Source organism: Symphalangus syndactylus, chromosome 17 (genome assembly GCF_028878055.3).
Source record: "Symphalangus syndactylus isolate Jambi chromosome 17, NHGRI_mSymSyn1-v2.1_pri, whole genome shotgun sequence".
Taxonomy (NCBI): domain Eukaryota; kingdom Metazoa; phylum Chordata; class Mammalia; order Primates; family Hylobatidae; genus Symphalangus; species Symphalangus syndactylus.
The window spans coordinates 59,011,732-59,025,246 of NC_072439.2; the positions used below are offsets into that span (position 1 = coordinate 59,011,732).

The window sequence follows — 13,515 nt, forward strand, 5'->3', positions numbered from 1 at the left end:
TTGGATAGAGTCAAGACCCATCAGGGTGCTGTATTCAGGAAACCCATCTCACATGCAGAGGCACACATAGGCTCAAAATAAAGGGATGGAAGAAGATGTACCAAGCAAATGGAAAACAAAAAAAGGCAGGGGTTGCAATCCTAGTCTCTGATAAAACAGACTTTAAACCAACAAAGATCAAAAGAGACAAAGAAGGCCATTACATAATGGTAAAGGGATCAATTCAACAAGAAGAGCTAACTAGCCTAAATATATATACACCCAATACAGGAGCACCCAGATTCATAAAGCAAGTCCTTAGAGACCTAGAAAGAGACTTAGACTCCCCCACAATAATAATGGGAGACTTTAACACCCCACTATCAACATTAGACAGATCAATGAGACAGAAAGTTAACAAGGATATCCAGGAATAGAACTCAGCTCTGCACCAAGCGGACCTAATAGACATCTACAGAACTCTCCACCCCAAATCAACAGAATATACATTCTTCTCAGTCAGCACCACACTGCACTTATTCCAAAATTCACCACATAGTTGGAAGTAAAGCACTCCTCAGCAAATGTAAAAGAACAGAAATTATAACAAACTGTCTCTCAGACCACAGTGCAATCAAACTAGAACTCAGGATTAAGAAACTCACTCAAAACCACTCAACATGGAAACTGAGCAACTTGCTACTGAATGACTACTGAGTACATAACGAAATGAAGGCAGAAATAAAGATGTTCTTTGAAATCAACGAGAACAAGGACACAACATACCAGAATCTCTGGGACACATTCAAAGCAGTGTGTAGAGGGAAATTTATAGCACTAAATGCCCACAAGAGAAAGCAAGAAAGATCTAAAATTGAAACTCTAACATCACAATTAAAAGAACTAGAGAAGCAAGAGCAGACACATTCAAAAGCTAGCAGAACGCAAGAAATAACTAAGACCAGAGCAGAACTGAAGGAAATAGAGACGCAAAAAACCCTTCAAAAAAATCAATGAATCCAGAGGCTGTTTTTTTAAAAGATCGACAAAATTTATAGACCGCTAGCAAGACTAATAAAGAAGAAAAGAAAGAAGAATCAAATAGATGCAATAAAAAATGATAAAGGGGATATCACCACCGATCCCACAGAAATACAAACTACCGTCAGAGAATACTATAAACACCTCTACGCAAATAAACTAGAAAATCTAGAAGAAATGGATAAATTCCTCAACACATACACCCTCCGAAGACTAAACCAGGAAGAAGTTGAATCTCTGAATAGACCAATAACAGGCTCTGAAACTGAGGAAATAATTAATAGCTTACCAACCAAAAAAAGTCCAGGACCAGATGGATTCACAGCTGAATTCTACCAGAGGTACAAGGAGGAGCTAGCACTATTCCTTCTAAAAACATTCCAATCAATAGAAAAAGAGGGAATCCTCCCTAACTCATTTTATGAGGCCAGCATCATCCTGATACCAAAGCCTGGCAGAGACACAACCAAAAAAGAGAATTTTAGACCAATATCCTTGATGAACATCGATGCAAAAATCCTCAATAAAATACTGGCAACCCCAATCCAGCAGCACATCAAAAAGCTTATCCACCATGATCAAGTGGGCTTCATCCCTGGGATGCAAGGCTGGTTCAACATACGCAAATTAGTAAATGTAATCCAGCATATAAACAGAACCAATGACAAAAACCATATGATTATCTCAATAGATGCAGAAAAGGCCTTTGACAAAATTCAGCAACCTTCATGCTAAAAACTCTCAATAAATTAGGTATTGATGGGACATATCTCAATATAAAAAGAGCTATCTATGACAAACCCACAGCCAATATCATACTGAATGGGCAAAAACTGGAAACATTCTCTTTGAAAACTGGCAAAAGACAGGGATGCCCTCTCTCAGCACTCCTATTCAACTTAGTGTTCGAAGTTCTGGCCAGGGCAATCATTGTCTCAGCCCAAAATCTCCTTAAGCTGATAGACAACTTTAGCAAAGTCTCAGGATACAAAATTAATGTACAAAAATCACAAGCATTCTTATACACCAATAACAGACAGAGAGCCAAATCATGAGTGAACTCCCATTCACAATTGCTTCAAAGAGAATAAAATACCTAGGAATCCAACTTACAAGGGATGTGAAGGACCTCTTCAAGGAGAACTGCAAACCACTGCTCAATGAAATAAAAGAGCATACAAACAAATGGAAGAACATTCCATGCTTATGGGTTGGAAGAATCAATATCGTGAAAATGGCCATACTGCCCAAGGTAATTTATAGATTCAATGCCATCCCCATCAAGCCACCAATGACTTTCTTCACAGAATTGGAAAAAACTACTTTAAAGTTCATATGGAACTGAAAAAGAGCCCGCATAGCCAAGTCAATCCTAAGCCAAAAGAACAAAGCTGTAGGCATCACGCTACCTGACTTCAAACTATACTACAAGGCTACAGTAACCAAAACAGCATGATACTGGTACCAAAACAGAGATATAGACCAGTGGAACAGAACAGAGCCCTCAGAAATAACACCATATCTACAACCATCTGATCTTTGACAAACCTGACAAAAACAAGCAATGGTATAAGGATTCCCTATTTAATAAATGGTGCTGGGAAAACTGGCTAACCATATGTAGAAAGCTGAAACTGGATCCCTTCCTTACATGTTATACAATAATTAATTCAAGATGGATTAAAGACTTAAATGTTAGACCTGAAACCATAAAAACCCTAGAAGAAAACCTAGGCAATACAATTCAGGACATAGGCATGGGCAAGGATTTCATGTCTAAAACACCAAAAGCAATGGCAACAAAAGGCAAAATTGACAAATGGGATCTAATTGAACTAAAGAGCTTCCGCACAGCAAAAGAAACTACCATCAGAGCGAACAGGCAACCTACAGAATGGGAGAAAATTTTTGCAATCTACTCATCTGACAAAGGGCTAATATCCAGAATCTACAATGAACTCAAACAAATTTACAAGAAAAAAACAAACAACCCCATCAAAAAGTGGGCAAAGTATATGAACAGACACTTCTCAAAAGAAGACATTTATGCAGCCAAAAGACACGTGAAAAAATGCTCATCATCACTGGCCATCAGAGAAATGCAAATCAAAACCACAATGAGATACCATCTCACACCAGTTAGAATGGTGATCATTACAAAGTCAGGAAACAACAGCTGCTGGAGAGGATATGGAGAAATAGGAACACTTTTACACTGTTGGTGGGAATGTAAACTAGTTCAACCATTGTGGAAGTCAGTGTGGCGATTCCTCAGGGATCTAGAACTAGAAATACCATTTGACCCAGCAATCCCATTACTGGGTATATAACCAAAGGATTATAAATCATGCTGCTATAAAGACACATGCACATGTATGTTTATTGCGGCACTATTCACAATAGCAAAGACTTGGAACCAAGCCAAATGTCCAACAATGATAGACTGGATTAAGAAAATATGGCACATATACACCATGGAATACTATGCAGCCATAAAAACTGATGAGTTCATGTCCTTTGTAGGGACATGGATGAAGCTGGAAACCATCATTCTCAGCAAACTATTGCAAGGACAAAAAACCAAACACCGCATGTTCTCACTCATAGGTGGGAAGTGAACAATGAGAACACATGGACACAGGAAAGGGAACATCACACACCGGGGCCTGTTGTGGAGTGGGAGGAGGGGGGAGGGATAGCATTAGGAGATATACCTAATGTTAAATGACGAGTTAGTGGGTGCAGCACACCAACATGGCACATGTATACATATGTAACTAACCTGCACGTTGTGCACATGTAGCCTAAAACTTAAAGTATAATAAAAAAAAAAACTAGTGAAAAAATAAAACAGATTTTAGTTTAAATGAGTTATTAATTTGTTATTTAAAAGATTAATTTATCATTCACCAAGGCCAAATGAGACACTTGATTGTAATTTATATAAGGACAAATATATCTTAATGATATTTGTACACTGAATCTAAGCTGATAATATTATATTTTAATAATAAAATAATTTAAATAAAATAATTTAAATAAACTTAATTTAAATAATTTAAACAGTGAGTAAAATAATTTAAAATAGTGAAAAATAAAATAATTTAAAATAGTGGAAAAAATAAGACAGGTGTTAGTTTAAATGAGTTATTAATTTGTTATTTAAAAGATTAATTTATCATTCACCAAGGCCAAATGAGGCACTTGTTATTTATATAAGGACAAATAAATATATCTTAATGATATTTGTACACTGAATCTAACTAGTGTGAAACCTAGCTACAAATAGAGTAGGTGTTTAATAAGTGTCTATTGAAATAAAATAACAAATAAGAAAGTTACGTTTTAATGCCAAGACACATACCAGATAATATCAATGAAAATTGCAGAGCTATTTTTTGTTTCATGTACTGTATTTTAATCTTAGGCACTTAATTCTAAACATATTTGCTGACACTCTTATTTCTAAAATCTGGGAAGTTTTATTCATTCTTTCAATGATTATTTTTTAATCAACTTCCATGTCTCAAGCACTATAACAGATAAGGTTCCTGTTCTCATGAAACTTACATTCCAGTAAGTTTGCATTGAAAGGATTCAATGAGCGTAAAGCACTTAGGATATAGTACCTGGTACATAGTATTCCATATTTGTTAGCTATGATGATGATGATGATGATGGAAGACACCCATATATAGATGCTATTCGAAGCCATGAAACTAGATGAAATTATCTTGGGAGATAATGCAGCTAGAGAAAAGGGCTAGCAGCTGAGTTCCTTGTGCTTCCCAGCATTTAGAGTGAATCTAAGATTAAGAATAATCAATAGAACCTGAGAAGATAGCCAGAATGTTGCCAAGAGAGAGAAAATAACTGGGTCACATGCTGCATAATGTTTGAATTTGATAAGAACAGAGAATTAAATTTTGAAATTGCTAATATAGACTGTCAATCATCACCTTGAAAAGAGCTGTTTCTGTGGAGAAGTGAAAAAGAAAGCCCAATTGGAATGGTTAGAAAAGAGACTGAGGAAAAGGCAAATCATAAAAGGAGAGTCATGAATGGCCAAGAAGTATAAGGTGAGGTGCTCAGCTCCAATAGGGAGCAGAGAACTGCAAGTTAAACCAAAGACACTACTTCGTATTCTTCATATTGGCAAAAATTAGAAAAAATAGCTGTTTCTAATTAATGTTAGCTGCTTCTAATGAATATTATAAAGCAGGAGCCTTTATTCAGTGAAGTAGGAATGTAAGCTAGCGCCTCCATTTTGGGAACCATTTGGCAATATTTATGTGTATTCCTATGATCTCATACTTAATACCTAATACTGCCCTGGAGACATACTGCAGACAAACTGTCCTATAAGTACACAACAAGATGGGTAAAACACTTTCATTGCAGGATTATTTATGGTGACAAGGTTTCAGGTAACCTAGGTTCTATCACTATGGTACTGGATAAGTAAAATGTGGTATGTGCACATGATGAAATATTATATATCAGTCAGAGCAGAGTGAATGATATCTACATGTAGCTACCTGGATAGGTCTCAAAAAACATAGTGTTGACTAAAAATAATAAGAGTCAAAATGAGACTTGTAGTTTAACTTGATTTGTGTAATTTTTAAAACACCTTCAAAACGGATAATTTTTTCACCTGTAAGATACAGGTTATACATTAAATTCACAAGCATAAATCCTTTCTAGAATGGATCATTCCCAAATGAAAATGAACATCTCAGTTTCACCCATATTAAAAATAAAACAAAACTGACAACGCTCCTTGTTACCATATCCACCTCCAGCTGCAATTCAGTTTTTCTGCTCCCTATTCATGGAATCAAATGGATTGTCTTTAATTGCTGTTTCAAATGTTATCTCCTCCCCACTACCCTCCAAAAAGATTTCTTGCCCTTTTTTGTTTGTTTTCTTTTGTAACTTGGGCACATAGAACAGAGTTGATTAGACTCTGTAGTACAAAACATGCTATCATCTTTGACCCATGCCAGCAACACCCCTCTCTAATTAATATACCAAAAATTTTTCTAACAGAAAAATAGAATAATACAACATGTGTGTGTACCCATCATCCATAGTTAACAAGTTTTAACATTTTTCCATAGTTGCACTATAGATTGTTAAAGAAGAAAAAGACAATTAACACTTCCATTTTTACTCCTCCCCATACAAAGATAGCTACTGGTGACACCAGGTCCAAGTGCAAAAACAGCATGTCCTCAAGGTGGGAAGTGATGAGATTCAGGGCAGATGTGGAAGAGTAGCCTTCATGCCACCACCAATGATAATAGCTAACATGTGTATGTTACTCCCAATGTGCCTGCCACTATTCCCCTTCTTTACATATATTAAGTAATTTAATTATCAGAACAGTCCTGTATGACAGTGACTATTTTACAGATAATGAAACTGGAGTTAACAGTTAACAGGAAGCAGAGGCAGGATTTGAAATTAGGCAGTCTGGCACTCTAAAGAGCTCATGCGTGACACCTTTAAACTATCCTGTCACTGACAAGTGTTGAGTTCTTGTTTTTCCTTGTCTTCAATTACCTCTACAACAAAAAAGTACAGCCTTCTATTTTACATTTAAAAAAAATTTCCCTGATCTCTGGGTGCCAGTTCATCTGCCTGCTTGTTCTTCCATTATGCTACTTTAACCTGGAATCATTTTCCTCCACATAGCGATTTGAACCAGATTTTTAAATGTTTTGTGTCTTCTTTATCCAGTAAGTTTTAAGCTTGAAATAACTTTCCACTATATAGGTTTCAGTTACTGTTTTCTCAAACATTATACTAACTTAATATGCCCTCCAAGTGACTATAAAGTTTTATATCAGCCTATAAAATAGCTAATTATGAATACCTGTTATATTTGTCGTTTCTAGAAACCTTTATGGATAGCAGGATTCTCTTAAATGACTGATTATCCCAAATATGATGCCTGTGTAATGCTATCCAGCAAACAGCTGGCTTCATATGAAGAGAGGCTAAGAACTCTTTTTGTCTTGTTCATTTAAAATCATTTACTTCTTATTTAATATCTGCAAAGAACACAGTCACATCGTAGTAGAATTTGCTGTTGTCAATTTTTGATTGTTTCCATGGGTTCTGCCTTACATCTGCATGGCGTTTAAAGCCAATGCTTCCTTTATTTTTGTAGGCATTTAGGGCCTTGTTCCTCATAATCCAATGTCATGCTGAGTGACAGAAAATTAAAGTCGAATTTCTTTAACTATAGAGAAGGACTGGGCAGAACAATACACTTACTTAACAACTCCTTGCCTCAGAAACTGAAGGAGCTGTTCTGTGCAGGTGGCTTAATCTCTCTGCAGCTTATCCTAACCGTGTTTATTTATTTATTAAGGACAGGAACTGGGCACTCTGCATCTAAAAACAAAAGGACCAGACTAGTCTACCAGAACCTATAATGAACTAGTAGAATGTTTATATTTCATTCAGAACAGCAAAGCTTTGAATTAGCTGCCGTTTTTACTGTCTATTATTCTACTAATTCTCAGGTAATTGAGAATTAACTACATAAAATTCACATATCAAGTACCAGTTCTTTGAAGTTCATTTTAAGATAAGTCTTCCTTTTAATTTATAGCTGCATTTAGAAGTAATAACATAAAATTTATCATATGGGCTCAGACCTATGCTTCATCTAGTTTAGGATCATACCCTGACAAAAGCACCAGGGGTCATTTAATAGTAAGGTGTGATTGTTCTCTCTGAAGAAATCTTCTCATAGAATCAGTCACAGTAACACCATAATTTTATTAATATTTTTATTAACTATAATATATATTTAACCTTTCTAAAACTGAAATCTAAACCACCTTTTGGAGTTAGAAATTCTACCAGTTTACTACATATTTCATTGTTAAGTAATGGTTTTCATTTGTCTTAAGTATACCTCTTTAAGGATTCTGGGAATCTGGTAACAGATTTGTAGCCAGACTTACCACACTTTTATGGACAATATCATATTCTCTTGCAGCTTTTACATTTCAAGAGTTTATATTTCAAGTGTGAGAGAGATAAGAACTTTAGGATCAGGCAGACCTGAGTTTGAATTATAGGATCTAACTAGCTGAGTGACCTTTGATAAGTTAATTACTCTGATCCTTAGAGTTTTCTTGGTAGTTGTGACTATACATGAAATTATATGAAATCAATAATACCTAACAAGTATGAGTCATCTACTCTACACCATTACCTAATAAGTTTTTTCAGACCCAGGAAGGCTTATTGCACTGAATATAGATGGAGCCAGTGGACCTCACAGTAAACAAGTGGAGTTCACCTGTTTGGCTGGGAATTCTTCCTCTCTGAAGTTCCCATCCTTGAACTGGAGAGCCTCTCCAGGGCTGAGCGTGCCTTCTTCTAGCCCATGATGAAAAATACTCACTCCCTTCTCTGGGCAGGCAGCCCTTTGGCATGCCACTCTCCATGCCACCAGTGATGGCAGCTGCCTTCTCCTGGCACAGAATACAGAGCCTAGGGATCCTGCCTGGTGGTGGTACGGTCTGTCCCCTTTATGTACATGAGTTACCTCCAGCAGCCTGTCATTGTTTCCTTGTTAGAGGAAATGGAAAATTCAAATAGTAGCATGCAAGTACCTGTAATTGAATAATATAAGAAGCCTATACCATAGGAAAAGAAAAATGAACCTGTGATGAAACCACACAGGACAGATTATTATCCTGAAGAAATGTCACCCCCCTTAATGAACTCAGTGCCCGCCCACAAGCATTGTTGCAAGAGAATCTCCCGTAGGTCATAGTGCAGCCTGGGAAGAGACCTTTACTGATGGAATCGGTGGATAACTCAAAGGAAGCAGAGGATACACAGATGTGATTATGACATATGCAATAAAGTATACACTAAAAGTTTCCACTTGAAATCATACAGAAGAACACACACAGGAGATAAACCCTACAAATGTACATGGGATGGATGCATATGGAAGTTTGCTCTGTCTGACAAATAAGACATTTCTGAAAACGTACTGGAGTCAAATCTTTTTAGTGCCTGGACTGTAACCACAGCGTCTGTTCTGACCATCTTGCCTTCTACAGGAAACGCCACATGCTAGTCTGAATGCCTTTGTCTCCCACCTCAACGTGACTCCCTACTCACCTGGCTCTTTCTCTATCCTCCCACCATTATCTATAACACTTTTTACATGTACATTTTAATTTTGATTCTGCTGGTCTGATCCTCTGAATTTATATCATCCAAAACTTCCATATGGTCAGTAGCAGATACTCTCTAATCCTCCCTCTCCTTACCATGGGTGACCTAAAAAATGAGAACTTTTTTTTAGAGATGCTAAGCAAACTATTCTTAGAGATAGATATAGTTAATGTAGTAAGAACAAGAAAACATGTAAACTGAGAAACAAAAATTAATGTATGTAAAAGCACTGGATAAACAAAGGTTTATACAAATGTCTGGTAAATGCTAATTAAAACATTTGTTTAGAGTGAATTTATTTTCTAATTTAAGGAACTCTTTGTAAAATAAAGAATGCAGATTTATATAGTTTTATGTATTTGTATGGATGCATAAAGATTTTAAAGTTTACTATTAAAATATGTCACTGAAACACCTGAACAGATGGAACATAGAAATTTTACAACTCCAGTGTTTTGAACATTTTTTTTCTAGAGAAACCAACCAGTCTGTCAGTTTGTTTTCCATTATAACTTATTCGCAAAAAGCGTACCAGCAAGGGCTGTCACTGGGGCTGGGGTTCAGATCCCAGTTTCCACGCACAGGACAATGGAAGGACTTAGATAATTCAAGCCATGGTTTCAGTTCTGCATTCACACACTTGTTAGACAGGGCTGCTTGAATAATCATCCTCAAATACTGCTTACATTCTCCAGTTAAAGACTCTGTGGAAGCCAGTTTCCTACTTGTATTCTCTTGGTTTTGAAAGTCACTAAAATGCCTTTTAGATGCTACCCAGAGTTAACACATTCTTTACTATGAGCCTGGAACATGATTTGTTTGTTTTAGTTCTAGCAGGAAGACTCAGCCATGCTTCACAGTTCCAGACCACAAAAGTGAGCTCAGGCAATCAAGTGTTTTAGAAACAAGACACATGATCAGAAATTCTTGTTTGTCAGCTACATACATTTCCTTTGAAAACATTAGTAAAATTTAGCCTATTAGCTGTTTGAAAATCAGCATTGTGGTGGGGGCAGAAAGAGGCCAACAAATTGGGCCTGTCAAAACCCATTAAGTCTGTGGGGTGTTAGGAGAGGGAGGGCTGAGTAGTCAATGATAAGTTGCATATGGACATAGAGGCAAAGTGGAATAAGCAGCTGCCTTATTCTTCAAGAGCTGACTAGCAACATTAAAAGAATATGATTTACTCTATGAAAATATCTGGACACTTAAAATGTACTAATCAGATGAAATACATTGTGTCATTTCAGATTTACAATGTCTAGTAGAGGCACTTGGATTAAAACTTCAGAAGGCGGTGACAGAGATGGACAACTATAAAGAAATGCTTATGTAAGATGGAGAATATTAAACAACTTGTAAGATAACAGTGCTCTGTAGATGTGTCACAAAATGGCAAGAATTAGAATGACAAGAATTATAAAGACCCTGTGTGTTCTCTGTGATTCTTTTGGCAGTGATTTACTGGTGTGGGTAATAGTTTACTGCTGCTTTTCTTGCCCACTTTGCTGGCCTAGATTATATATTGAAGAATCTGTAAATATTTTTAAATACATGGAGGATTTCTTTCTCTCAATAAGAAACTTACCTATCCATATATTAAAGCTTTCCCTGATAGTTCAAATGCAGTAACTTAATGTGAAATAGTCTTTGAACTTTTTTCTTATCTTTGTTTCTTTATTCTCTCTCCACAAGAAACAATATTGAACTTGTATCTCAAAATTACTGATTTTAGCTTCAAAGAGAGAGTTGAGTAGCTTTCAAATGCTGAAGTACTTATGCTTGATATAAGTGAGAAAGAAATATTGGAAAACACATGATAAGAAAATGATGTAAAATCAAGAACACTATTTCTTTTAAAAATTAATTTTAAGCCTGGGCAACACGGCGAAACTTTGTCTCCACAAAAAAATACAAAAATTATCCAAGCGTGTTGGCACACACCTGTCGTCCCAGCTACTCGGAAGGCTGAGCTGGAAAGATCACCTAAGCCTGGAAAGTTGAGGCTACAGTGAACCATGATCATGCCACTACACTCCAGCCTGGGCAACAGAGTGAGACCCTGTCTCAAAATGAATAAATAAATAAGTAAAAATTACTTTCACTTCAGAAATTTCAAAAATTAGAGCATAAACATAGTATATCTATAATTATAATACTAAAATGGTATGTATATAATCTTTGAAAAGTAAGCAGATTCTTTTACTTTATGATATATGTGATTTTCAGTTCCTATATTTTAGAAAGATGAACCTCATAAAAACATAAATATTTAGAATGCTTAGCAACCAAATGGTTGTGTTAACCATGAACTACTCCTAAAATCAATGTGTTTAATAAAGTACTGAACACAAGAAGGAACAAATTCCAAAAATACCCTATCAAATTAATGTATACTTGGATTATTTGTAACAAAATAGTTTGTTTCTGAAAAGGAAGGAAAATAAAATATTCATACTTTATAACACTGTGGTTAATAGTACAGTAAGTATAGTAGTTCAGCTGTCTGTGTAGATGGCTGGGGTTGAAGGAATTGGTGGACGGGGGTCCTTAGAAGACCCCCTAGGCCCAGGAAGTAACTTTTTGGGAGATTTTTTTAAATCATGAAAAGAAACAAGGTGATGGTTGCTAGAAAAAAAAATCGTTGTTGCTGTCCCTCTAATAACATCAAGGAAGGGTTTGGCCATGTGGATGTCTCTTGTGGAGAGCAGTCTAGTCAGGCCCCAGCTACTGTGTGATGATTGCTTCTTGGAGCTCAAGAAGTGAAGAGGGCACAGTCTAGGCATAGGGAGGTGGTGTTAGCACACAACTAAGCTAAGAGGGAATTTGTGGGCATACCAAGACTTAGCATATAAAGTGGAGTCTTGGAAAGTTAGGAAAGAAGCTTAACATAGAAATGAGCATAGTGAAGAAAAGGAATAAACTTACTGGTAGTGACATGAATTGATATTTTACAGAATAAGTTTGCACAGAATTCTTTGTATATTCATGTTCTGCATAATGACATTTTGGTCAGTGACAGACCATGTATACAATGATGGTCCTATAAGATTATAATACCATATATTTACTGTACCTTTTCTATGGTCAGATATGTTTAGATATGCAAATACTTACCATTGTGTTACAATTACCTACACTATTCAATACATTAGCATTCTGTATAGGTTTGTAGCCTAGGAACAATAGGCTATATCATATAGTCTACGTGTGTAGTAGGTTATGCCATCTTGGTTTGTGTACACTCAAGGATGTTCACACAATGACAAAATTGCATAATGACACATTTCTTGGAATGTATCCCTGTTGTAAAGCAATGAATGACTGTGCATGGAGCCTGCCCATTTAATATTAACACATGCTTTGTGGTATTTTTTGTTTATTATAATTTTAACGTAATTTGTGCTGAGAAATGGTAAGAGTCAGGGTAGATTGGAGATGCAGGGAGAAATACACCACTAAAGTCCATCAAACTAATTATCTGTAGGAAGCTATTGTATAATTGCAGAAATGATGATGATGTTTTATCAGTTTATAAAACTGATGTTTCCTACACATACAAGACCTTCTTAAACATTAAAAAATGGACATGATGCCCATTTTTAGAAATGAGAATTAGGAAAGATAGAGCCACTTAAATGGCTCCAAGTGCTGGAGACCTTTCTCTATGCTACCTGTCTGTAGCTCTTCCATCTATACTCTATCTACTCTCCTTTACTGCTAGGATTAAGTTGGGGAGGGTGGGCATTTAGGATCAAAGCCTGGGACTGCTGAAGCCTCAGGTTGCTCAGAGGTCAGGAGGTGAGGCTAGAGTCAAATTTGTGGCTTCGCCATTTTTGTAATGATAAGTTTGAAGTCAAAACAATTCATTCAAAAAATTTGACATATTAATACAATCAGTAAACTCAAGATTTCCTGTGCACACTCAAACATCTTTGGACTTCCAGAAATTGGAATATGCTATGAAATCAGGTTTCTTCCATTTTTAATCCTCATTCTTTGTGGGGGCTGGGAATAGGAATGTCACCTACAAGTTAATTATTTGTGTTGTTTAAAGATTTTTAAATATTTGGATATAAGTTTTGTGAATTTTGACAATAAGGGGAAGAAGCAATTTATAAATGGGTGAAATTGCGGTTCTTTTACCAAGATTTTTTTCCCCAAGATTTTTAAGAAAATATTTTCCAAGGTTTAAAAGAACGTTATGTATTTAAAAATAGAGATTTCATCAGAATGCTTTGGGCTACAAGTAACAAAGGTAGGATAATGTCAGTTTTA

At 36.0% G+C, this 13,515-nt stretch overlaps 1 protein-coding gene and 1 pseudogene across 1 annotated transcript in view; both read left to right on the forward strand.

Moving 5' to 3' along the window:
- Positions 1 to 13,515, forward strand: part of LEKR1 (leucine, glutamate and lysine rich 1) — a 227,132-nt gene that overhangs the window by 136,539 nt on the left and 77,078 nt on the right. The window contains 1 exon segment of the mRNA XM_063620289.1: positions 10,488 to 10,569. Coding sequence (XP_063476359.1) covers positions 10,488 to 10,569 — 82 coding nt within the window.
- Positions 8,207 to 9,141, forward strand: LOC134733294 (Krueppel-like factor 3; annotated as a pseudogene).